The 27,158-nt window shown below is 33.3% G+C and overlaps 3 protein-coding genes across 3 annotated transcripts; 1 reads left to right on the forward strand and 2 right to left on the reverse strand.

The window, feature by feature from the left end:
• Window positions 1–217: 217 nt before the first annotated feature.
• Window positions 218–1,595, reverse strand: LOC123222724 (NAC domain-containing protein 83-like). The gene is made up of 3 exons (XM_044645654.1): window positions 1,104–1,595; window positions 687–964; window positions 218–582 (listed from the first exon to the last, which is right to left on the reverse strand). The coding sequence occupies exons 1-3, from the start codon at window positions 1,282–1,284 to the stop codon at window positions 301–303; spliced, it is 741 nt and encodes a 246-aa protein (XP_044501589.1). The 5' UTR covers window positions 1,285–1,595; the 3' UTR covers window positions 218–300.
• A 13,516-nt stretch (window positions 1,596–15,111) lies between these two features.
• Window positions 15,112–17,514, reverse strand: LOC123223732 (glycerophosphodiester phosphodiesterase GDPD1, chloroplastic-like). The gene is made up of 7 exons (XM_044647065.1): window positions 17,340–17,514; window positions 17,069–17,256; window positions 16,632–16,691; window positions 16,265–16,546; window positions 16,064–16,159; window positions 15,740–15,936; window positions 15,112–15,605 (listed from the first exon to the last, which is right to left on the reverse strand). The coding sequence occupies exons 1-7, from the start codon at window positions 17,434–17,436 to the stop codon at window positions 15,368–15,370; spliced, it is 1,158 nt and encodes a 385-aa protein (XP_044503000.1). The 5' UTR covers window positions 17,437–17,514; the 3' UTR covers window positions 15,112–15,367.
• Window positions 17,515–19,761: 2,247 nt separating this feature from the next.
• On the forward strand, window positions 19,762–26,143 carry LOC123223728 (uncharacterized protein At2g33490-like). Its single transcript, XM_044647061.1, has 9 exons — window positions 19,762–19,866; window positions 21,014–21,088; window positions 21,639–21,700; window positions 21,793–21,861; window positions 22,598–22,626; window positions 22,703–22,910; window positions 23,028–23,255; window positions 24,643–24,696; window positions 25,054–26,143. The coding sequence occupies exons 2-9, from the start codon at window positions 21,037–21,039 to the stop codon at window positions 26,053–26,055; spliced, it is 1,704 nt and encodes a 567-aa protein (XP_044502996.1). The 5' UTR covers window positions 19,762–19,866; window positions 21,014–21,036; the 3' UTR covers window positions 26,056–26,143.
• Window positions 26,144–27,158: the final 1,015 nt, after the last annotated feature.

A 27,158-nucleotide genomic window follows, 5' to 3' on the forward strand; every position in this document is an offset into this window, starting at 1 on the left:
GATGCCTATCCTTTCGTTTCTTTTGTTTATATCATATCTACTTTGGATCACCTTTTTCTCATAAATTTATTTGCCTTTCTGATGGAAAAAGCTTAGATTTTGAGCAATAAACAGGGCCACAGCTTTAATATGAAGAAGTGCATTCTCTTTTCCCATCACTATAATTGTTTTCAGCTTAGTAGAATTTAAAGCATGTAAAGAAAATGGAAGAAGATCATATCTAATTGGATTTGAATAATAATCAAGCCCTTTTCTTCTTCCCTCATTTATTGCACAAAATAAAGAAAATTCTGGTTAATTTCAGCTTTTTCTGACACAAGAATAAGAAAAGAAGCTGGTGTAACCACTGGTTTCTTCTTGATCTAAACATATCTCATCTGTAATTTCACTTGAACTTGACGAACATGGTTGAGGAGGACCTAATAAATCAGACTGATCTTCAACACTAAAATCTAAACAACTTGGTCTAGTTATCCCAACAGTTTGATTTCTGTTGCTGCAAGGGAGATAATTTGAAACGCTTCCATGCTTCTTTGGCTTTCTCTTCCTTTGAAATATGCGGTACACAATCCAATCACTCATCTGTACGTATGAATTAGAAAAGTAAAACCATATTATATATTGAACTCGGGGAAAAAAAAAAAAAACAACTGGTATGAGAAGACTTGATAATGAAAATTTCATACCAGGTGGGTTGAGTTGAGGTTTGTTGTGGGGCATAAAAGGCGATATTCATGCATCAACCATCTAGTTTTAGTCTGAGGATTATTAGCAGGCTTTCCTCGGCGGAAAACTAAAGTTTTCCTCGACCCAACAGCTTGTTTATAGCTGCCAGAAGCCATAATTTGCTTGTCTTTGCCAATGGATTTCCAGTACCCGGAACCAGCAGCTATTTTGCATTTGCTGTCATTGACGTTTCCAGTTATGTTTCTCATAAAGAAATACCTTTTCTCCTTCAAATCACCTATGCCCCAAATATCACAAAATAATTCAGATTTTTCTCCAAAACATTTATGGCAAACAATGTGTTCAACGCATAAAAATTTAGACAATGTGTTCAACGCATAAAAAATTTAGACAACAAAGTGTAGAATATATGTAACCTGGCAAGCTCCAAGGATCAGCCTGGAAAACATCAAGCTCGGGGATAACTGAAGCAGGCAATGGCATCCCAAAAACCTTTCGCTTCAAGTAATGAACAACGAGCTCTTCATCCGTGGGACAAAACCTGTACCCAATAGGCAACTTGATCCTACTATTCACCACAAAGTTTTGTTTCTCCATCTTCAATCCTCAAACAACTGTAGGAAAAGCTATATAGTTGAGCTAGGACTGAAGAAGGAGAAGAAGCAAAAAAATTAAACGCATGCGCTAGAATAACAAAGAGAGATCAAAGAAGCATGATTAAATAGAAAGAAAAGGTTAAAGAAGACTTGGGCAAGCTCTAGGTGGGCTAGCTAAAGAGGAAACACCAAAAAGTGGTTTATATACAGAGTGAAAGGATTGAAATTCCGTAGGAAGATTTATAAAGAAAACCTTCTTCCGACTATGACTCAAAAAACTCTCCTTGCTTGACTACGGAATTGCTATTGCGTTGACAAGTCGTTTCACAAAACGTGTGGGAAATAAAATAAAGCCTCTGAATTTTGGTCAGCAAGTACGCGCCGGTTCATGTACAATGAGAACCAGCACGAGTCTCACATTGCACGACAATGAAAACGCAGGATATGTAATTAAGTAAGGAATACAACAATGGGAAACTAGCTACAAATTTGTAGGTTTTTATTATTATTTTTCAGAGAATTCTCGTGATTATTAACCTAATTGGGTCTCATCGGGATTCCTTTTTTGGAAGAGGTACAATCGGTAATGAACACAAAAATTTTTGTCAGGACGCCCAATTATTTGGTGGGAAATTTTAAAAATTAGGCAAAATTAAAGGGCTCTAAGCGAAATTGCCCAAAAAATTCAGGTTTAAGCAAAAATGCTCAGGTTTTGTGAAATGACGAAAATGCCCCCATATATAAACACAGCAAATTTTCACTGTACAATTCAAAGAAAATTCGAATTTTTAAAGCATCCCACGGCAATCCCACGGCGAACGTCATTTTCGCCGATTTGCTTGCTTTCCGGCAACCGAAAATGGAAAATAATGTCATCACATCTCCCGTAATCTTGTTTGGATCAAGTTATTGCTCATATTATTGAGATTTGATTGAGATTTTTCGATTTGAAATATTAGGGTTTACGTTTGAACAATGCTTAAAATGCTTTGATTCTTGGTTGTTTTTGTTGAATTAATTGAGGGGTTTTGTGTTATACAACGTGTAGATTCGATTTATGTGAAAATCGGTGGCTAAAACGACCAAAATGTGGCCGGAAATGACTGCTGAAGAGATCGGCAGTCCGACTGGGAACAGTGTTTCCCACGTCAAAATCAATAATCCCACGTTCAGCCTAATTTAGGGGGGTAAATTAGCTTTTTAAAACAATTGGGGTGACATGGGAAATCCTTAGCCCACGTGGGGTTTTTTTGAAATTTATACCGTCAACGCGGGTTTTGCGCAATTACGAAAATGTCCATATATATAATACAGAAAAAAATTGCTATTTCCCACGTTAATATTAGCGAATTTACTGTGCATTTCTCTCAAATTTCAAACCATTTTCACGTCACCACGTTCATCCCACGGGCGAGCTGATTTCCGTCGATTTCCTTGATTTCCGGCACCCACAAATGACAAAAGAAGGTTAGTATATCTCCCTTAATCTTATTTGGATCAAATTATTGCTCATATTATTGAGATTTGATTGAGATTTTTCGGTTTGAAATTTTAGGGTTTACGGTTTGAATAATGCTTAAAATGTTTTGATTCTTGGTTGTTTTTGTTGAATTGATTGAGGGGTTTTGTGTTAGACAACGTGTAGATTTGATTTATGTGAAAATCGGAGGCTGAAACGACCAAAATTTGGCTGAAAATGACTGCCGAAGAGATCGGCAGTCCGACGTGGGAACAGTGTTTCCCACGTCAAAATCGTGCATCCCACGTTCAGCCAAGATTGCCTGTTTTTGGGGGGGAAAAGTAGCTTTTTTAAAATATTGGGAAGCTGGGAAGATTCCTTAGAACACAGTGGACCTTTTAGAATTTCAGTTTTCATTAGGGGGTAAATTGAGATTTTTCTTATCTAGGGTTTTTGATTGTGTACTTTTCGAATTTTATATCCGTTTTTTCTGTTCTAGGGTTTTTCAACTTTTAGAATTCGAATTTCAATTCCGTTTTTCTGAATTTCATCGTTTTACGAGATATGGACCCGTATTTTTCAGATTTCCGAAGGATATTTCGATTGTTCCCATTCTAGGGTTTTTCAACTTTTAGAATTTGAATTTCAATTCCGTTTTTCTGAATTTCATCGTTTTACGAGATATGGACTCGTATTTTTCAGATTTCCGAAGGATATTTCGATTGTTCCCATTCTAGGGTTTTTCAACTTTTAGAATTCGAATTTCAATTCCGTTTTTTCGGATTTCATCGTTTTACGAGATATAGACTCGTATTTTTGAGATTTTCGAAGGATTTTTCGATTGTTTCCATTCTAGGGCTTTTCAACTTTTAGAATTCGAATTTTAATTCCGTTTTTTCAGATTTTATCGTTTTACGAGATATGGACTCGTATTTTTCAGATTTTCGAAGGATTTTTCGATTGTTCCCATTCTAGGGTTTTTCAACTTTTAGAATTCGAATTTTAATTCCGTTTTTTCGGATTTTATCGTTTTACGAGATATGGACTCGTATTTTTCAGATTTTCGAAGGATTTTTCGATTGTTTCCATTCTAGGGTTTTTCAACTTTTAGTATTCGAATTTTAATTCCATTTTTTCGAATTTTATCGTTTTACGAGATATGAAATCGTATTTTTCAAATTTCTGAAGGATTTTTCGATTGTTCCCATTCTAGGGTTTTTCACTTTTTAGAATTCGAATTTCAATTCCGTTTTTTCGGATTTCATTGTTTTACGAGATATGGACTCGTATTTTTCAGATTTCTGAAGGATTTTTTGATTGTTCCCATTCTAGGGTTTTTCAACTTTTAGAATTCGAATTTCAATTTCGTTTTTTCAGATTTCACCGTTTTACGAGATATGGACTCTTATCTTTCAGATTTCTGAAGGATTTTTCGATTGTTCCCATTCTAGGGTTTTTCAACTTTTAGAATTTGAATTTCAATTCCGTTTTTTCGGTTTTCATCGTTTTACGAGATATGGACTCTTATCTTTCAGATTTTCGAAGGATTTTTCGATTGTTCTCATTCTAGGGTTTTTCAACTTTTAAAATTTGAATTTCAATTCCGTTTCTTCGGATTTCACCGTTTTACGAGATATGGACTCTTATCTTTCAGATTTCTGAAGGATTTTTCGATTGTTCCCATTCTAGGTTATTTCAACTTTAAAAATTGGAATTTCATTTCTATTTTTTCGAATTTAACCGTTTTACGAGATATGGACTCGTATTTTCCAGATTGCTGAAGAATTTTTCGATTGTTTCCATTCTAGAGTTTTTCAACTTTAAAAATTCAAATTTCAATTTCGTTTTTTCGAATTTAACCGTTTTACGAGGTATAGACTCGTATTTTTCAGATTTTCGAAAAATCCTTCGATTGTTTCCATTCTAGGGTTTTTCAACTTTTAAAATTCGAATTTCAATTCCGTTTCTTCGGATTTCACTGTTTTACGAGATATGGACTCTTATCTTTCAGATTTCTGAAGGATTTTTCGAAGAAACGGATTCTAGGTTATTTCAACTTTTAAAATTGGAATTTTATTTCTATTTTTTCGAATTTAACCGTTTTACGAGATATGAACTCTTATTTTCAGATTTCCAAAGGATTTTTCGATTGTTGCCATTCTAAGGTATTTCAACTTTTAGAATTCGAATTTCAATTTCGTTTTTTCTAATTTAACCGTTTTACGAGATATGGACTCGTATTTTCCAAATTTTTGAAGGATTTTTCGATTGTTTCCATTCTAGGGTTTTTCAACTTTTAGAATTCGAATTTCAGTTTCATTTTTTCAGATTTTACTGTTTTTAGATATATCGACTCGTATTTTTCAGATTTTTGAAAGATTTTTCGATTGTTCCCATTTTAGGGTTTTTTAATTTTTAGAATTCAAATTTTAATTCTGTTATCAGGCAGCTTCCGACTCACATGATGTATACTTCATCGGGTCGAAGTCGAAGGCCAGCTTCTGGAGGCTTGTTGTAGAGTTGCGCGAGTGGTTGACTGACGATGTGAGTTGCCTATAATTTCATAAAAAGCTAGATATATTTATTACTAACTAACACGTGAACTTGTTTATACCATTTTAGCATGTGGATTCCTTTTTGGCTTTATTACGTCGGCAGCAGGACGATCACCAGTCGACTATCTCACAGCGTTGGACGACTGCCCACACATTCTTCGGAGGCCATATTGAGATGGCCTGGCAGAGTTGGCAGACCACCCCGATTGGCGAGTTTGAGTTTTCGGGGCTCTTCACGAGGATGGTTGATGCAGCGTACACCCCAGGATTGTTATACAAACCATGGGGGCTGGTCGATCAGGTATAGTTTATATATATTTCTATTACATTCAAGAACATAACGACAACGATAAGTAACTAAAATGTCTCATTGTTTATAGGTTTTCATCCCTATAAACTTCGGGAACGCACATTGGGTCGCCGGAGTTATAGATTTCCGTGAGTGGTCGATTACAGTGTACGATTCAGAGGTTTCATTCACAGGGAATATAGGGACTCTGGAGCAGCGCATGCGACCATACATGACCTTTATTCCCGCGTTATTAGAGGCGACGAGTTTTTGGACAGCTTCTAGGATTACTCCACGACGTGATCCCTTTACTTTGCATCGAGCGTCGGATGTCCCTCAGCAGGGGATAGGCTCCGGTGACTGTGGCGTATTTATGTTGCAATTTTTTGAGTGTTTGGCGTTGTCACGGAGCTACGTTTTCCCCCGAGAGTCGTCTACCTCTATGCGTCGACGATTAGCGACGCAGTTGTACTTTCATTGTATCGAGTAGCTCACGGATGTATATTTATCGTTATTCCTATGTTTAGATGTATATTTTAGTGTATGTTCATATGTATATGATATACTTTATTTGTGGTTATATGTGGATGTGTATCGTATTTGAGTTCATTTTTTACTTAATCTTGTCATGAAAAAACAATAAAAACGTATAATTACTCAAACAATTACACAATTGAAACAATTAGAGAAAATAAAGTAATACTGAAATAAATTAACACTAAATTTATTACATCAAATGACAATACAATTACACAGTTGAAACATAATAAAAATACATCGGTTACATAAACCTGAAGTACAACAATGAAGAATCATATAAAAAAAAATTAAGTAGCAGCATGTCAAGATCTCGTTCCTTTGCCTTTTGTATGTGAACGCTGGGGGGCAGAGCTCGGGACCGGTGCTGGGGATTTACATTGGGTTCGTGTATGCCCCGGTTCATGGCAACGACTACAAATCCTCTGTGTAACAATTTCTCCTTGTGATGGACGTCGATTTCTATTGGCTGGACGACCTGGACGACGACTATCGAGGACGGGGGGCAATATAACTCTGTCTTCCGGTGAGTGTAACCAATCACATTGATTTCCAAGAGGATTGATTGGTTCCTGGTATATTGCACGATAAATATTGGTGCGGAAGAATGGATGAACCCATGCGTGCACATTCGTCAGTCTCATATGTCGTGCAACGGCAATGGCATGCTTGCACGAAATTGTGTCATGGCGTCAATCAATTGGACTTTACTGTGAAAAATATCACCAATCTTGACCCCATTCTCCTCTCGGATTGATCTGGAACCACTTGATGATGCTGATGGTTGTGGAGGAAAATCAGGAAGCCACCTAAATGGATCAGTGGGGACATTGTCAAAAAACGGCCCAGAATAATTTCTACCACCTGAAGTAGGATCTTCAAGCCGTAAACTATCTATACCCTCGGTTACTGATGTCATATACTCAGGCTCTACATCGTCTGAAGGAATATCGGGCATATCATATCCATCGAAGTCACCCCAATAGGGAACTATATCTTTTTCTCCATGAGCCCATGAGTTTGCAATATATAATGGGTCATTACTGAAATCAATCAACTTTTCCAAATCGTATTCTTTTTTGCCCCAACTGCTTTCTTTTTCATCTTCATCCTCATCTTCATCTTCATCTTCATCTTCATCTTCTTCATTCTGCCCTTCAATTGGGGTACATGTAACAAAAACAGGAATACATTCCTGAAAGTACTGAGACATCTCAAGAAGACCTTGCACATCTTCATCATTTTGGATCTGGATGGGACAGTCGAGCTCAATTTTTCTTGGCTTCATTGATACTTGAATGTAGTTTTTCATTGGATCAATACTGCAATACTCCGTCAAAAGCTCAATAAATCCCTCGAATGTTGTTCCATAAGGGATTTTAATCAATTGTTTGGCTCCTCCAACATATTTCATTGTGTTGTTGCGACCTTGAATCCATTCTCCCTCGTAACGAACCGATGCATAACCCTCCATTTTAAATATCAATCCTGCAATGACAAGTTTTTGAAGATAATTATTCAGGTATAAAAAAAAATCAATAATAACTATGTAAATCAGCCGTACAATTATTAATAATTAAAAAAAACTCCTCATATTTTTCTAATATGTTATTTATCCCCCTATAATTATTTAACAATTTATATAACGCTTTCGTATGTTATCTTATATCAAAATGCATCTATCTGTTTGTAACGTTCTATTTAAAACGTTTTTATAATATCTATACTTTGAAATAGATATTCAAATTCTATACTTTGAATTACTTTAAAATGTCAATAATAAATAATTTTTGCAGAAATCTGAAAAATACTAGTGGATATATCCTAAAACGATAAATTAAAAAAAAAAAGAGCTTAAATTCGAATTCTAAAAATTGAAATACCCTAGAATGGTAATAATCGAACAATTCTAAAAAAATCTGAAAAATACGAGTTGATATATGCTAAAACGGTGAAATTCAAAAAAACAAAACTGAAATTTGAATCCTAAAAGTTGAAATACCATATAATGACAACAATCGAAAAATTCTTCAGAAATAAGAAAAATGTGCATTGATATATCCTAAAGCGGTGAAACTCGAAAAAACCTATAATTTTAATTATAATGCGCCTACAATGTTTAATATGAAAATACGCCCTAATTTTAATAACATTTCATTTGACACCCTTGTATGTCGTCTTGTATCAAAGCAATCCCTATATATTTTTAACATGTTATATAAATCCTGTATATATTGTAAAATATCTAAAACCCCATAACAATGTAAAATATCTAAAAACCTCCTATAGTTATCCTAAATTATTTTAACCCCCCATACTTGTCAAATATTACATTTAACCCCCTAATTACGACATAAAAACTTTACTTAACAAATAAAATGAAGTTTTAGGGTAAGATTGACATAAATACCTTTTTTTGATGAATAGTATTTTTCGAATCGAATTCAAAAATACGAACTTTCTTCGTCCGAACGAATCCCTACTAATTGATGTTAACAAAAAAAATGAAAGTGAGAGTGAGTGTTTGAGTGATATGAGAAGTGTGTGGAAATAAAATGAGTGAGGAGGGTTTATATAGATGAGGGGAAGGGTAATTTTGATATTTTAGAAAAAGTAATGAAATATATAAATAAATATGAAAATGTCTTTACAATATAAAATATCCAAAAACCCCACATATTTATCCTAAATTACATTTAACCCTCAATACTTGTCAAATATTACATTTAACCCCCATATTACGACATAAAACTATACTTAACAAATAAAATGAAGTTTTAGGATAAGATTGACATAAATACCTTTTTTTGATAAATAGTATTTTTTCGAGTCGAATTCAAAAATACGAACTTCCTTAGTCCGAACGAATCCCTACTAATTGATGTTAACAAAAAAAATGAAAGTGAGAGTAAGTGTTTGAGTGATATGAGAAGTGTGTGGAAATAAAATGAGTGAGAAGGGTTTATATAGATGAAGGGAAGGGTATTTTTGACATTTTAGAAAAAGTAATGAAATATATAAATAAATATGAAAATGCCTTTACAATGTAAAATATCCAAAAACCCCTCATATTTATCCTAAATTATTTTAACCCCCAATACTTGTCAAATATTGCATTACCCCCCATATTACGACATAAAAACTATACTTAACAAATAAAATGAAGTTTTAGGATAAGATTGACATAAATACCTTTTTTTGATAAATAGTATTTTTTCGAGTCGAATTCAAAAATACGAACTTCCTTCGTCCGAACGAATCCCTACTAATTGATGTTGAAAAAAAATGAAAATGAGAGAATGTTTGAGTGATATGAGAAGTGTGTGGAAATAAAATGAGTGAGGATGGTTTATATAGATGAGGGAATGGTATTTTTGACATTTTAGAAAAAGTAATAAAATATATTAATAAATATGAAAATGCCTTTACAATATAAAATATCCAAAAACCCCCCATATTTATCCTAAATTACATTTAACCCCCAATACTTGTCAAATATTATATTTAACCCCTATATTACGACATAAAAACTATACTTAACAAATAAAATGAAGTTTTAGGATAAGATTGACATAAATACCTTTTTTTGATGAATAGTATTTTTTCGAGTCGAATTCAGAAATACGAACTTCCTTCGTCCGAACGAATCCCTACTAATTGATGTTAACAAAAAAAATGAAAGTGAGAGTGAGTGTTTGAGTGATATGAGAAGTGTGTGGAAATAAAATGAGTGAGGAGGGTTTATATAGATGAGGGGAAGGGTATTTTTGACATTTTAGAAAAAGTAATAAAATATATTAATAAATATGAAAATGCCTTTACAATGTAAAATATCTAAAAAAACCCCCATATTTATCCTAAATTACATTTAACCCCTAATACTTGTCAAATATTACATTTAACCCCTATATTACGACATAAAAACTATACTTAACAAATAAAATGAAGTTTTAGGATAAGATTGACATAAATATCTTTTTTTGATAAATAGTATTTTTTCGAGTTGAATTCAGAAATACGAACTTCCTTCATCCGAACGAATCCCTACTAATTGATGTTAACAAAAAAAATGAAAGTGAGAGTGAGTGTTTGAGTGATATGAGAAGTGTGTGGAAATAAAATGAGTGAGGAGGGTTTATATAGATGAGGGGAAGGGTATTTTTGACATTTTAGAAAAAGTAATAAAATATATTAATAAATATGAAAATGCCTTTACAATGTAAAATATCTAAAAACCCCCCATATTTATCCTAAATTACATTTAACCCTATAGTGAGTGAGAAAAGTTATATAAATGAAGGGAGGGGTAATTTTGTCATTTTTAAAAAAGTTTTAAATAAATAAATAAATATCAAAATCTTTTATAGTGTAAAATATCTAAAAACCCCTCATATTTATCTAAAATTTCATTAAAACCCCTATAGTGAGTGGGAGAGTTATATAAATATGAGGGAAAGGGTAATTTTGGTATTTAAAAAAAGTCATAGGCATTTTTTTTTTGAAACAGTGATTTTGGGCATTTTGGCTTGAAAATAGTGATTTTGGGCATTTTGGCTTAATGGGAGGGCATTTTGGCTATTTTTTAAAATTTCCCTTATTTGGTAGACCTCCATGGGATGAAAAAAATATTATTAATTGAAAAAAAAAAAAAATGACACCCATATAAAGAAGACGTAACGAATCTTACCTCTCAAATAAAACTAAAAACAATATAAAAACAAACATGAACTACAAAAAGTGCAAAACTCAATAAATTATAGCAAATATTTTACAATAATTCATCTTATTTTTCATGTTATAAAATCACTGCATGCTCAATCAAAAAAAAAAAAAAAAGTTTGTAATATTTGCCTGGCCCCGATTAAAATAATTTTTAACAAAATTAGGCGCCTTATAAGAAGAATGTGCAACAAAAGTCGGAGGGTTAAAATAATAAAAATAATTTTAGGGGTCCAATTGTCACATATAAAAATCAAGTGCTAGTAAAAAATTACCTGCCCTGGACCAGCGTAGTGAACTTTTTTTGTTTTGATATTAAAATTGTAAACGTAGTGGACTTTTGCTTTGATATCACCTAATATAAAATAAGTATAGTTAAAATTATCATACCATTCACAAAAACGATTAAGGGTTAATATCGTTTAGCAAATAAAAGAATAAATAAGAACAAGGCTTAAGAGTGTAATTTACTAAAGAAAACTCAAGAAAATTTTATTGATAATCGGATAAAATTGATTATTGAATCACGAAAGTCATGTCTTTATATAAGTTTATTTTCCGAGTCAAGATATGAAAACCTACTAAACCAGGAAAACTTATTAATACTAGTTTTATAAGAATTAGGAATAGTAATTAATTCAATATTATATAAATTACGATTCTAGGAAATAATATAAATACACTTTTGACTTAAATTGAGTTTTTTTAAGCAAATAATTTTAAAAACTCTTTATTTTTCAATTAAGAGGAAGTTGGCTTTAAATGAATTACTCAAAACATTAGAAAAATTAAATTAAATGAAACTTTCAACAATTAGAAATATAACTCCACATAGTTTTTCACATAAATATGTTATTTTATGTCACGTTACTTTGTCATTTATATTAAATGTGTTACCACATCATTTTTAACTGTCACACCATCCACCCATTTTTCCTCTTACTTTTGGCTTATTTTTTTTACGTTTTCATTTGCCTATTCTACCTTATTTTCCTCTTATCTCGAATATTCTTTTAAACTCTTTTTTTTTTCCCATGTTTTAGTCTTATTTTCCCTAATAAGTTGGTTTGTCACATGGTAGAATAAGATACGCTCCAAAATGAGAAGGACACCTTCCAACATCATTCCAATTTAGTTGATAAAGTCAAATTTCTCTTGCATTTTACAAATAACAAATATATATATATAACCGAATTGAACGCTAACAAGATTGTAAGAAGAGAGTAATGAGACAATTATGACATGATAAGAAAGTGATAAGCAATGACGGAGAGCAACACTCGTGGTGTATAATAGAATGAAATACAATGTTAGAGATACATACTATAGTAATAGATTAGTGGTGAGTCCATGATACGAAACGACTGTTACACGAGATAATAGTAGTAAAAGATGTAAAAAAGTTGACAAAAATAATTGACAATAACACCTCAATTTGACTATAATTAAAATATAAAACAATACAAAAAAATTATACAAAATAACTTTTCCTATATCTTTACCTAACAATTTTGGTCAATATAGAAAAATAAAAATTTCAAACCAAAAGTTAATCGAAAAATTATTTGACCCGGCGAGCACGTCAATTTAAAGAGATGAATCAATTGTACATATTGTCATTATTAATATTATTCTACTTTAGAATAAAGTTTTAATTTTAATTGGATCTCATCATTAAAATTTTCCCACACAACAAACCAATTAACCAAAGCAATTAATACTAAATGGACTTTGATTAACATGAACATTGCCGTCCAAATTAAGTGTATACAAATCAACCCTCACTAATTTAATACAATAAAGGGGGAAGAAGAAGCCAAGTTTGAAGTTCCCTTACACGAGTCAACCATGACAATGATATTTAACTTAATAAAACTGCCCATTAATTTAAATTAATTTAATAAAACGTGAGACTTTTCAACACGACACGACAAAACACAACACAGCACAGCACTGTTGTCCTCTACTTGCGTGTTTGAACACTTAGAAGTTAGTTCCAAGAAAAGCCAAGACAACACCATTGGTGAATGGGGAGCTTGTCCTTGAAGTTGACAATCAGCTCAGCTTGTCAGATTCCTCTTAAATTAATGGAGGGCCATCGTTTTGTTTAATTAATCAATGGATAATCATTACAATTTTTTATTCGATCATCACTTGTTGTTTTTATTTAACAACTTTAATCAAATCTATTATACTAATTAGGAAAAATTAAGTGGCCATGGCACTTGTTCCCTTACAACATGAAGGTTTATTCTATTACAAAATTTTCATATTTAAATATTTAATTATAAATAATTAAAATTAAAAAAATATTAATTTAAAAATAAAATTATCATTTAATTAATAATATTAAAAAAATCAATATAAAATTTTTGAAAAATTATATTTTTTCTCTTAAGATTTTAATTTTTTGATATATTCTCTTCTTCTTTGTTAACTGACATTCTTTTACTCTCTCTCTTCTTTTTTATGGACTCACTTTTATTAAAAAAGACAAATTTTTATCTTAACGAAGATAAATCGTTTTTGTTTAAACAAATCAATAAAGACAAAAAAATCGTCTTTGTCGATTCCAAATTGTTAGAAGGGATCTGATCGTATTGGCTTATAATCTCAAACCGAATATAAGTATAACTTCTATATCTCACATATTCTTATGCATCAATTCTTGTCAATTTGATTCCATATATTTTTTTTTCCTTTGGGTTTAAGAAAACTGTTGGATGCATCATTTATTCCAATCTGAAATGAAATCATATTAGAAAATATTAAAGGTTATGAATGTATAGGAATAATAATTTTATAACAAGGTTCTCCAATATTATCAAATCATGGTCATATGAGGAAATAGAATTGATGGAGGGCATTGGATTCTTGAATTATATTCAATTCTGTCAGTGGCTATTAAATTAAAATAAAAGATGGCTTACACAGAAGAAAGAGACCTTTCCAAAAGACCTAAGCCTCTGGAACTAGCTAGAAAAAACTTACTATTTCAACGAAGCAAATCAATTAATTGATGAAGAATCAGATGCAGATTAGTTCGTCGATTGTTTATCTTATATAATAGGCCAAATGACTTATTCCCATTCATGGTTTGGTGAAACCACAAATTGGTATATGTTAATTATTAAAAACTAAAATTCTTACTCATAAACTGTTAAAATTATCTAAATCAGTTAGTTTTAGGGATAAAATATTTTTTTAACTTTTTAAATATATTATAGATAAATAATAATTTTATTATCAAAACTAATTAATCCAATTAATTTTACCAATTTATAAATTAATTTTATAAATTTATAAATGGGGGTTAGGTTTTTAATAATTATATAATACTAAATTGGAGTATCACCAAACCTTAGCGGGAAGAAGTCCTTCGCCTAGTATAATTTAAAAAAGTATTGTCGCCATAGACATGGCAGGTGAAGACATCATTAATAAATTAATTATAGAATATTACTGACATTGTAAGAGCATACAGCTCCTAGAGCCACTAAAGAATTCAAGATTTTTGAAACAGGAAGAAGGTGAAGTTATAATTATATGAAACACAACTTTCAGAGATTGTGTTTAGAGAAACGAAGCTCATCAAAAGCACATCATCTTAGATATTAGGGAGCCCAGATATTAATTAGTAAAATAAATAAATATGTGCAATAATTAATGAGGAAAACAACAAAGAGTTTGGGGCAAACTTCATTTGTATGCATTGTATTCCTCAGCTCTGTCTTGGTATTTTTGTTTTGGCTTTTACCCAGAAAGAGTAGGGCTAGATTCGAATTGAGCCGAACTAAGCTTGAGCTCAACTCGGTTCATATATGGGTGACTTGAGTTCGAATTCGAGCTCGGTTAAAGCCGACTCATTTCAAGCTCAAATTCGGCTCGATTTGACTCGATTTGTTTTTCGTTATCAAAACGATATCGTTTTTAATATATATTGATCAAACTGACGTCGTTTTGTATCAAAAATTTTAATTAAAAAATCTGACAAGTAGCTCGAGCTTGGCTAAGTTCGGCTAGAATCCAGCCCTAAGAGAGAGCCAGGCACTCTGTGGGAAATTCTATCAGAAAACAAAGAGATTTCCATTTTCTGCACAACATATTATTGGGGTTGGACTGCATCTAATTTGAAGTCAGTTGAAAATTTTGTGGTTGTAGGGCCTTGAAGATCTAGATTTACGCATAGTCTCTGGGTCGCCCAAAAAGTAATAGGTATAGTCCAGTCTTACAAACATGTAATGGGCCTCCCAACAATTCAGTCGCCTGTGAAAGATAGAAGGATTTTCTTTCTTTAACAATCAAGCCTTACTGGAGTCAAATCTCTTTTGGGATAAAACCCGATCCCTTCAAACAAATGAAACCATAATAAACAAGTGAAACTCCAACAAGCATTGCACTAGATTGAGACTCTACACAAATATAGAATGGAATCTCACTAAAAGTACCCTTGGGGGCAAACATAGAAGGATATTGAACTCAGTGTTACTAAGAAACAGATTGAAGAAGCTGTAATGGCTGACATTTAAAGCTGTATCAATTCAGGAATGAGCTTCAAGAGAAATGAAAGCTCCTTCTGTGAGAACTCTGGTTTTGTTTTCACCTCCCTGTCCCCATCTCCTTCATTTAATTTCTCACCATCTTCATCCACCTTTGGTGGCTTAATCATATCGGTTACCGCCTCTGTTATCTCTTGAACTAAATCAACTATCACTCCTTCAATTCCCATCAAATATTGCATGTAAACTGCCTCAGGTACATTACTGCAACATTTAAAGTATAGCAATCTATCAGTTTATAATCAGAAAATTGCCAGTCGCCATGTTAATAAATCTTGACAGATATGTTCCTAACGAAATTTCTTAATCAAACATAAAGCTTAGAATAAAAATTTTACTTTAATTTGCCATAGGTGAGAAGGGAAAGTTTGGCCTCTTTGATCTTGCTGACTGCTCCTGGATTTCTGAAGACCCCTTTAACCTCAGAAACAATCCCTTGTAAACCTCCCTCCAAACACACCTTTATAGCCTCCTCTAATGAATTTCTCCTCACATCATAGAAAATTTCTGTCCCCCCATTTGTTAAAAAGAAAACCTGGTTTTCATTCCAAAACATCAATCAAACAATATTTAATTACAGGCATCCCATGATTTTAACAATTTTATAAACTAAGGAGAGCCAAACAATTAAAAAGAGATTAATATCTACAAAGATTCCTTACTGGGTAGACACTCTGCAATTTCCTAACAAGGAGGGCTGCATCTGGTTGGAAAGAAGAGAAAAGAATTGGCCTGTCCTTAGCATGCTCAAATACCACCTGTTCATAAAAATTACAAATAATCAATCATTATTATAAATTATTAACTCATTGTTAGAATGCACTAATAAGGATTTTAATCTGAGTTATGTGGTAAATTACTACCTTCAAGATGGCTTGAAGAACACGGATGAGATACTCTTGTTGGTAGACAACGTGGTCATCAAATTTCAGCTCAATATTGAAGCCCAAAGAAGGGTCCACCTGTTGGAATGCTTCTTGGAGAGTACAAAGAGAGTCATCAGTTTCAACATTCCAGTTCACAATTTTCCCATCTTCTGTTTTTCTCAGCAAAGTTTTTCCCTTTTTTCCTGGTTCCTTTTGGGGTCCGTAGCACAGGAATTCTGATGAACTTAGTTCTGCAACTCTCTTCTCAAAAACACTACCCTGAATTACCAAGATTAATATTCAGTTTAGAAAATTAATCATTTTTTAATGGAAAATAGAGAATTTTGAGAGATGGAGAGCTTACATTATCTTCAGAGAGGATGAAGTTGTCATGGAAAATGACTGGGCAGTCATCTTTTGTCACCTACAAAAATGACAGTTGTTTCCTTTAACTTTCCTGTAACTTCTATTTTTTATTTCAAAAATTACAAAAATTTTATAAACCACATCAGTATATTTTAAGAGAAGAAATAAATATAAATTAACTATTGAAGTTAAAAGATAAAAATTTTGAATTTGTAAAAAAAAAAGTCTAGAAGTTTCTTTTTGAAAAAAACAGTCAATATTATTACACGTGGTGTCCCTGTAAAAAACGGAATAGTAGAGACCAGCCGACGCGGCGAAACGTACAACGCGCCTACAAGAAAACTTGCTTTTCCAGAAAGATTCTAAATTTCAGACGGGATAATTGCCGGAGACAACGCAGAAAAGAAAGGCAAATAAAGTGATATGAAGCCTCACCTGGACGTCAAATTCGATGTAATCAATAGGGAATTTAGCAGCAGAGTTGAAAGAAACAATGGAGTTCTCTTTATAAGCTTTCATTCTCTGATCAGAGGACTGCAACAAGTTCATTCCATGCCCTCTGTGCCCCACAACTAAGAACTTCGGTATCTTAAACGAACCCCTATTACTATTCATCTCCACACCTGCAAAAACTCAAGTTAATAGCTTCAAAGCATGGCGGCTATTAATTTCACGTCAAAAGAGAAGCAATGGAGTTATATATTACCTGTGGAGAAGCGAGAGGAGAAGAGAGAAACAGAAGCATTCTCAGGGACTTGGTCGAGAGAAGGGACGTCGGAGACATGGACAGCTTTAAGAGCCATCGGATTGTTTTGTTTTGTTTTGATTTGATTGAAGTTGAAAGGAGAGAAGGAGAGCGAAGGATTTAGCGGGTATTTTGAGAATTGTCGTGGAGGAGGAAGTTTAGTGGTGGTATTTAATATGGGTTTTTTAAGTGAAGAGGTCCAAACAGAACGGGATCTACAAGGGAATATTCGGTCTCCTCTTGTCATATGCCATTGGATATTCTCCCTTCCTTCAACTACATTCTGTTCCTTGTCACCTTTTCCTGTTTTTTCCAATCCACTGTATACTTTTAAATTTCTAATTAACCTATTTTAAATAATATCCTTATTATATTATATATTCTTTAAAAAAAAAAAACTTCTTTCGGTTTTAATAAATAATATTTTGGGCAAGTGGATGAAAAGGATATCTGACCAATGAAAGGATCCCAACACTGTATTGAACGCGCAGCCGTGTAAATAGGGTTCGTGACGGTGCGTGCACTTGCTGGGTGGATACAGGGCTGTGATTGCGATGTGTAGGCACGATTTACAGGGTTGCGACTGTCCAAAACGGTAGGCTAGGTCAACGTTTTGAGGCAGACAACCACAAATATATTTTTTTCTTTTTTTTATTCGTTAATTTGGATCTGAATTAAGTTTTAAGGAAAAAAATATTAAATAAAATATATTATTTTGATATGATTGTGATTCTATTTTAATTTAATGTATATTATTTTTTTAATATTAAGTTGATCTTAATTTTTCATAGCTCTTCAAGCAGCAAGTATACCTAATTCTATATCTGTCACCAAGCAACTCAAGAATGGCTGCTTATCAATGTTTTCAAAACTGTATTGGTGATTAAATTGATTTACTAGTTTACGGGTTGATTAATTCAACTGAATAATCAATTAATTTAACCTATTTTTTAATTATTATATATTTTTTAATAATATCATATATTTATCATATTTTTAAATATAAAATATAATTTTAAATATATTAATTAAACAATTTATACTTAATTATATAGATAAAGGAAAAAATAATTTCAAATTTCATCATTAATTCAAACTATTTTAAGTTTTAACAAAAAAAAATTATATAGTATTATGTAAATCTGGTTTTGCTGGTTTTTTTTTTTTTTCGGTTCAATGAATTTATTGATATTAACAATTTTAAACAAATCAATATTTATATATAAACCATGGATTGCAGAACCGGACCGGACCAGTCGTTGAACCGAGTACTGTAGCGGTTTCTGTAATAGACAAAACCATTTTTAATTAATTTTTGGAGTAAACCACGGGCAGACCGGCGGTTTAATGATTTCACAGTTTAAACCGCGGGTGGACCGGTTTCTGCATTAATATTTTCCTGCCAATGCTTCGCTTCCTCCTTCTCTCAATGGTTTCTGCTACTTCCTGGAGCTTTCTGCTGCTTTCTAGAGCTTTTTGCTGCTAGGTTCCCTTCCTCTTTGGCTGCATTTTCTTGTCAAGGAGCTGCTTTTAGGTGATGCTTTGGATGCTTTCTAGTATGCTGCTTCTGTCTGCTTCAGCCGAAATGTGCTTTCGTGGCCTTTTCTTAAGCTGGTGCAGCACATTGAAGTCAGTTTTCTTTGCCTCTCCTTGTCTGCGCCTGGGGATTTTGGAGAAGTCTTGCCCTGCTGCTGCTTGTCTCCTGTCCATTTGCCCTCTTCTTGCTGCAACTCTCCGTGGTTCCTTGCCAAGTTTTCTGCTGATTTGTTTCTGAATTTTTCAGATTTTCTTGGGTGTCATGTCTTCTGTCAGTCGCCTAGGCCCAATTATCTTCTGCTGGTCTCTTGGTGGCTGCTTGGGATTTTAAATCTCCGGTTGGACCGGCCGGTCAAAACGGTCTGATCGGTTTGATCGAAACCAGTCTTCAAAACAATTTATGTCCCGGTTCAGTTATTAAAACATTGATATAAACTACACTAGATTATAAATTGAATCGAGTTATAGACTAATTTATAATTTAACCGATCGAATTGAGTGATCTAATCCTATTTTAAAAACATTAATTCAATTTTCAATTAAAAAAACACAGATCATTGTTGCTTAATAATTCTAGAAGGTCTCTAGTCATTTGGATGCTGCAAGGCAAAATCCGCTCTAATTTCTATTAAATAGAACCGTGTGAACTTGCCTATCCCGCCTAAGTCATCTTTCTTTCTTCATCGCTCGCGGAGTCCTAAGACGACCGAGGGTTTGAGAAATGAAGAAAATCGACCAACCAATCATCGAGGTCCCCTAATGTTTAAATAAATGCAAAACACTGCGTTTTGTTTAATATAAAACGCACCGTTTTACTGTAGTTGATACATTCCTTTTGTCTTGGGTGTCAACTGAGATTGAAAGGCAGAAGTCAACACGTCCCTTGCACTTATCTGAAACTAAAGCAGAAGAACGAGTGGGTTGTGGCTGAAGATCACACGACAGTTAATCGGTGAGTTAGTTAAAGACCGACAATGGTAGTTAAGGCTAGTAGTCATCTTAGTTGGCAGTTAATTTTTTTTCTTATATTTTTTGGGTATAAAAACATTTGTAATTCCTAATTTTTCAATAACAAAAATCTGAGGTATTTTTTCAATGAATCTTGGCTCGCTCAATCTTGATCTGAGATTGTGTGCTATAAATAGGGGTTTCTTTTCACCTACTATGTCAACAAAAATTCGTATCAAGCCGGCTTGATCCCGCCTGATCAGGGATATATCAGGACACCCCTGATCCTTTTAATTGCAATTTCTGTGGTTATGCTGGAGTTACCGGTGTGAGGCAATTTATGTGGTAATTTATTATTGGCCAAAAGACTTATTCCCACTCACGAGGTTTCGAAAATCCAAACACTTGCTCATGAGTTGTTAACCTTAACCAAAATCATTAGTTACAGGGAATAAAATCATTATTTTGCTATTAAATCCTATCACTTTAAGAGTTTATATCATTTTTCTCTTATAGTTTAAAAAACTAATATTTTTTCTTACCCAAAAGTTTGAAATATTCATTTTTTTATAAAGTTTTTTCTTTATTATCCGGCAATGGGAATTTCCTATTGCCATCAACTGAGCATCCTAACATCTTTTTCTTCAGCTGTTGGTCTTGCCATTGAAGCAAGTTCATCTAACGAAGACGAATCGTCTTTATCTAGTTGAAAAAATTCATTAGACGAAGATAGTCCGTCTTCGTTCGATGAACCTACTCCGATGGGAAGGTTGACAGTTGAAGAACAAGATGCTAGGGTGGCCGACAGATGGCTACAGCTGATTTCAATCATCAGAGAATGAAAAAGAAAAAACTTTCAGGGAAGAAGTAGATTTTTTAAACTTTCAGATGGTGGAATGATATAAATTCTTAAGTTTTAATAATAAAATAATGATTTTATCTTTTATTTTAATTAATATTAATAGTTTATAAATAGATATTTAAATTTTGAAAATTTTATACATAAAATTTTATAAACTTATCAAAATGTGGATGGGAATAAGTCCTTCGGCCTTTATTATTTAAACCTTGCTGGTTGTTTATCGTAAGTCAGTGTTTATCTTAATTTTTTATTTATTTTTATTATCCATTTGATGTTTTTGTGCTTTCAGAATTCTCAGAGTCACTGCATGAAATGGGTTCTTGTCTACTGGAGAAAACCTCGTTACATGAAGATGAAGAAACCAGTAAGTAAATCAAGCTTTTGTTTAGGTAGGAAGTTGTTATAGCAATTGTTGCGACAAATACTAGAGGTGTGCACTGCTCTGCAAGATGCAGAGGATTGGACATTTTTCCGGCTTCCTCAGTAATAAGAATAGTGAATCTTTTAATATTCCCAGAAACTAAGCCATAGTATTGATAATTTGATTATATGATCTAAAAATCATATTGTTATCCTTGTTTAACTTTTTTTCTTGAAATCATGGTGCTTCAATATTGGAAATGCATCTATATTATTGCACTGCAAATAGCTCAAAATCTCTTCTTTGGAATCTACAGTTGCAATCAAATGATAACAAAGGAGAGAGAGAAGAAAAGAGCTTTCTACATGAAAAACCTCTTTTAGCCAATACATAAGTTGTATGAAAGTCACTTAGCCTCATTATTATTTGATATTATGTTAAGAAAATTCATCAATGAAATTAGCACTATAATTTTATTAGTTTAAGTTTTGTATGACATGACATGTTTTAATGTCATAAGGCTTGTGCTCTAGTTGTGATATGTTATCTGCAGGTAGAATTTTGTTAATGCTAGGGCAAGTGCAGTTCGAACTTCAAAAGCTTGTTGATAGTTATGTAAGTGCTTATTGTTATGTTGTAAATTGTATCAAATTTTCGTAGCCTTTGAAAAGAATGTGTTGAACCTGATAATGCTTTTTGTAATCCAGAGGTCTCATATAATCCTGACAATTACAAATCCATCAGAATCTCTTCTCAATGAACTTCGCACGGTTGAGGTTTGTGTTGATTCTATAATTTAATTATTATATCAGATATTTCTACATTGTTTCCATACTCTGTCGCTGTTCTGATAAAATTTTATTGCACTATAGTTCTCAGTCAATGCACCATGCATTTGTAAACAATGCAAAGATGAGACACTGCCTTATAGTGTGTCAGATTGATTTTGAAGTCATGTTTTTGTTTTCATAATTATGATGATTTCATTTGATACTTGTTAAAGAAACTGAATTGGTGTCGCAAGCTTTTCCCTGTTTATTGAAGTAGAGAAGAAAATTTCAAAATTTCTCCTTCTAGTAATTTTCTGAGTAATTTTATGGTTTTGATTTGCGCATAAATGTGCTCTGGACGGAGGCCTGAGGGATTTGTAGCTCTAATGAACTGGTGCTTCTTGACTGCTGCAACATTTCTTGTCTTGGTCCTTATAAACATTTTTCACAATCATGATATTAACCTAGCAGATTTTCTATTTCGTCAATGACTTGATGAGCATTGATGATAATTTGATGCATTAGTCAGTCAAATGGTTGCAGGAATACTAGATATAGAATTGTTTTTTAGTGAATAACCCTCATCACTTCATCCTTCCTCTTGTTTACTAGCATAATTGTTGTGTAGTTGAAGAGGGTTTCAATCATTTTGCATCACCCACACAGTGACTGTTCTATTTTTCATTATCAAAGATTGCAGTGTGAGTTATGCTCAATTGCATTTTTTTGATCTCTGTTGCAGGATATGAAACGACAATGTGATGAAAAAAGGTTTGTTCTTGTGTGCTTTCGACTTATTTTCTCTGGTTGAAGTGAATTGCTTCTGAACTTGATGCGTGATCTGCAGAAGTGTGTATGAATACATGATGGCACAACAAAGAGAAAAAGGAAGGTCAAGAAGTGGCAAGGGTGAAAGTTTTACTCCACAGCAATTGCAAACTGCCCACGATGAATATGACGAACAGGCAACCCTATGTGTTTTTCGGCTAAAGTCCCTCAAACAAGGGCAGTACCATAGTCTTCTAACTCAGGCAGCTCGCCATCATGCAGCACAGGTTTTTTTACATCTTCCTAGCTATTTCAGAACACTTCATCTCTTGTTGTTTCCATTTGTCGGATCTTAATGTTCTTTCTTGGTTTTTCCTCTTTTTTTTTTTTTGCATTGAATGCAGTTAAATTTATTTAGGAAGGGACTTAAATCACTTGAGGCAGTTGACACTCATGTTAGATCAGTTGCGGAACGACAGCATATTGATTACCAGTTTTCTGGACTTGAAGATGATGAGGTGGAAGATGGTGAGGATAGCTACCGTTCTAATGAAGCGGGGGAGTTGAGTTTTGACTATAGACAGAATAAGCAGGGTCCTGATGTTGTTTCCATGTCAAGAAATTCAATGGAGGTAAGGATCTGTGTCATAAAAAATTTACTCTGTTTGTCATGTCTTGTGCCAATGCTCTCCAGCGTATGCCAGTTTTAGTCATTTATGTTATCTTCAAGAACAAATGCTTAATTTGTCAGTTTCTTCCAAGTTTTATGTATTTTTTGAAATTTATTAGGAATTTCCTATTCCACTTGCTTTTTTACATATCTTGTCATCCAAGATGCTTATATAATGTGATTCTTGTGGGCTGGGTCCTCACTGTTGCCAATCACCAGAAGTAGTATTCACTATAATTGATGCATGGACTGACATAGCCTTATACCTCTTTTGGAAAGTAGAATGTGCTTTTCATGCTGGTCACAAACTGTTGAAGTTTTAAGCTTGCATGTGTGTGCCTTAAGTGTGCTGTGAGATTGGACCTACCATCTCAGCTAATTGATGAAATTTTGTATTCATTATAGAAGAAATACCTTGGCTTGTTTTTAGTACTATGATCATGGTGTTTTGATGTCTTGTAACTAAGCAAATTTGAAAGCTTTAGTTGGCATGTTCTATATCTTGTGTTGGTAGGTGCAGAAATAGAAAATTGGTGGGAATTGATGACTTTTCTCTTAGAAAAGACTGGAGTTAATGGAAGTGAAATTATGGAGAGATGCTGAATTTATCCTCTAATCTGTCAGTTGGCATGTGTGAAAACCTAAATTGAGAGGCAAGGTAGCCTTCTTCATTCTGACCCTTCATGGTCAATTAGGAGTTGGACCAACTACTTTAGTTTATGATTGCTTCTTTACACAAACCAGACACCTCGATCAAATGGTTTTGAGATTTCAGATCCAAAATGTACCCAGGTTTACTATTCACAGTTCTCATTTGCCAGATGTGGGCCATTCACTCTATCATAAATTTCTTTGGTGTTGCAAATTCATAATTCACAAAAAACTATTTCCATTATGATTATCAATGTTAAATTAACAGTTAGGTTAACTAGGTACAATATTCCACACACCACATATTTCATGAGAAGGAAAAGTAATCTTTGAAAATGCCCCAGTAAGGCCAATCCATTGGCAACCTGAATTGTATCCCACAATTAGGTACAGTCTTAACATGGGACCCTATTAGGGCTATTGGAGTTCTTAAAAGAAAGAAATAGTTGATACATATTCTTTTATTTGACCATTTAAATCTGAATCATTAAACATAGTGCATATCTATGAGGTTGTTGGTTCAATTCACTAACCAAGTATGTATCACGGTGCTGTGGGTTATATGAAATTAACACAATAAGTGATCAACAATTTTAGAGATGTAATTGCACCTTATATTTGTTATTATTATTATTAGTTTTGGGTTTTGAAACTGGTTTCTTGTATATGTTTGGTTGATATGGTGGCTTATCTTGCAGGTGGATGAAGTTGGTGTTTCATTTCCTCGAACTTCATTAGTGGAAAATGCTGAGGTTGGATCCTGGAGCTCTTATAGTTATTTGATGTTAAAATTGATGATTGTGAATGTGCTGATTTAGAAATGATGTCTTACTGTAAATGATTTTGAAAGTACTTAATCTAGAATAATGTGGTTTCTGTAGTGAAAGTAACAGATGAGCAAAACATGTTATCAGATGTTTGTTCAGTATCAGCTGGACATAGATTGAAGCTTTCTCAGGTCTTGATATGCAACTGTTTGTTATAGCTTTAGAACTATGGCATTTTACAACTCTTGCTGTGTGGTTTTACCTATAATTGTTTTGGTAGAAGTTACAGTACTTGCTTTCGATGTTTTAAACTTAAAACGAAAATTTCTCGATTTTATGCAGGTAAACTTGGACAAAAACCCAGGGGATCACCCGGCATCAAACAAGGAGCGAAGAGGAAGCTACTCAGCCCCATTATTTCCTGAAAAGAAGAATGATCAGGCTGAAAAATTTAGGGAAATACAGCAATCATCTACGAGGAAATCGGGTACATATGTGCTTCCCACCCCTATTGATGCAAAGGTCCCAATCGCATCAAGACCAAGTACTTCTATTCCCTTTGCGAGGTCAGGTAACCTTAGTGGACACACACACAACCCATCTCATTCTTCCCCATTGGAACAGAAGAAGCAAGATAAAGATTATGGTGATCTCTCTGTCTTCAGACTACAGTCAGTTCTTAAAGAGAGCAACAGTAATACTACCTCCAGTAAACTACCCCCTCCTTTGGCAGAGGGTTTTTCCCATCCTTCACTGGATACATTCACATCTTCTAATACAAAAAATAACACAAGACAAGCATTCTCTGGCCCAATTACTAATAAGTTATCATCAGCAAAGACTACAGAACCTCACAAGCTAGTTTCTGTAGTACTTTCTTCACCACCAACCGCTCAGCCTTCAACATCTCCAAGGAGATCCCCAAGTGCTTCACCTCCGCTTATTTCTTCTCCTAGATTAAGTGAACTTCATGAGCTTCCCAGGCCTCCGAGTGGCATAGCAGGTAAGCCTGCAAAATCTCATGGTTTGGTCGGTCACTCAGCTCCATTAATGTCTAGAAATCAAGACAATACTGCAACGAATAAAATGGTTTCAGTCATTTCAAGTGCAGCATCCCCTCTTCCTGTTCCACATTTAATTGTTCCTAGGAGCTTCTCCATACCCTCAAGTAGCCAGAGAGCAATGGCATTTCATGTTCCAAAGCTTTTGGAGTCTACGAAAATTGGAGAAAAGGATGAAGATGTTTCTTCTCCTCCGCTGACGCCTATCTCCCTTGTAAACATTAAACAACCAGTATCCGGTGTTTCTGAAGCGCCTCACTCTGGGCATATTAGAGGTGATTGAAAATTTTTCTTTCATTGTTTGCTGTATTACATTGCTTGTGCATATATTTGATGGCTGATGGATATTGGAAGATTTTGTCCTTTGCCTACTTCCATCTTCCATTTTGATTCTTCATTTTTAAAAATTGGTAATTTCGAGAAGAAAAAGAATTGGCTATTAAGTATCCTACATCTTTCAAGCTTGTCGTTCACGATGTAAACGGCAGTGCTTCATAGTCGTTTCCACATTTTCATATCTGCTGAAGAGAAAATGTTATGAGAAGAGTAGTAAAATAAACTTGGGAATTTATGAGGGCACTGAGAAAACCCGCCAGTCTGTTTAAAAATTCAAATTTTGACTTCTGAATTTTGCGGCATGTTAGATGGGGCACGTTTCCGAGGAGTTTGACAATAATTTTATTAAATCGTAAGTTGACTTATTTCCACCTACGGGTGGGTGTATTTTAAAACTTTCATTGGTTGGGTTTTAAAATTTAAAATTTTTTAATTATATATTAAGATTAAAAATAAATTTATTATTTAATTAAAATTTTATCTTAATTTTTGTAATTTAAAAAATTAACAATTTTTTTTCAAAGTTTAAAAAGTTGACGACCACTCCATTCTGGCTATCAGCCAAATAACACAGGCCTCCCTCCAGTTATTCTTTACTGCAAAATTTATCCAAAATTTGATCAAAATAATTGGGCGATGTATCAATCTATGTGATGTTGCATAGATTTATGTAATATTATCCGATTATTTCTAACCGATTTTTGATAGTTTCTATATCAAGAAACCACCAGAGAGGGAGAAATGTGTTATCCTACTACAATTGAAAGTGATGACTAAAAAAAATCAATTTCTAAAGAGAAAAATATAATTTTTTAAATTTTGGATAAAAAAATTATTAGTTTAAAGTTTTTTAAACTAATGAGATAAAATTTTAGTTTTCAAATTTTTTTTATTAAATAATAGTTTTATCTTTAATCTTAATAAAAAATTTTAACATAATGATAAATATTTAAAATTTTAAAATCTTATCGAGAAAGACAAGGAATACGGCAAACCTTAGGTGGGAATAAGTCTTTCGGCCTAACAGCAAAATGGTAAAAACTATGTATA

This window comes from Mangifera indica, chromosome 8 (genome assembly GCF_011075055.1).
Source record: "Mangifera indica cultivar Alphonso chromosome 8, CATAS_Mindica_2.1, whole genome shotgun sequence".
NCBI lineage: Eukaryota > Viridiplantae > Streptophyta > Magnoliopsida > Sapindales > Anacardiaceae > Mangifera > Mangifera indica.

Bases quoted from the DNA above. Each gene is read 5' to 3' on its own strand.
- LOC123222724 (XM_044645654.1), bottom strand. From the start codon at position 1,284: ATGGAGAAACAAAACTTTGTGGTGAATAGTAGGATCAAGTTGCCTATT. The intron at 965-1,103 runs GTTACATATATT...TTTGGGGCATAG, and splicing joins TGATCCTTGGAGCTTGCCAG to GTGATTTGAAGGAGAAAAGG. The intron at 583-686 runs GTATGAAATTTT...TCATACGTACAG, and splicing joins ACCTCAACTCAACCCACCTG to ATGAGTGATTGGATTGTGTA.
- LOC123223732 (XM_044647065.1), bottom strand. From the start codon at position 17,436: ATGGCTCTTAAAGCTGTCCATGTCTCCGACGTCCCTTCTCTCGACCAA. The intron at 17,257-17,339 runs GTAATATATAAC...GAGTTTTTGCAG, and splicing joins CTCCTCTCGCTTCTCCACAG to GTGTGGAGATGAATAGTAAT. The intron at 16,692-17,068 runs GTGAGGCTTCAT...TCATTTTTGTAG, and splicing joins ACATCGAATTTGACGTCCAG to GTGACAAAAGATGACTGCCC.
- LOC123223728 (XM_044647061.1), top strand. From the start codon at position 21,037: ATGGGTTCTTGTCTACTGGAGAAAACCTCGTTACATGAAGATGAAGAA. The intron at 21,089-21,638 runs GTAAGTAAATCA...TGTTATCTGCAG, and splicing joins ACATGAAGATGAAGAAACCA to GTAGAATTTTGTTAATGCTA. The intron at 22,627-22,702 runs GTTTGTTCTTGT...CGTGATCTGCAG, and splicing joins CGACAATGTGATGAAAAAAG to AAGTGTGTATGAATACATGA.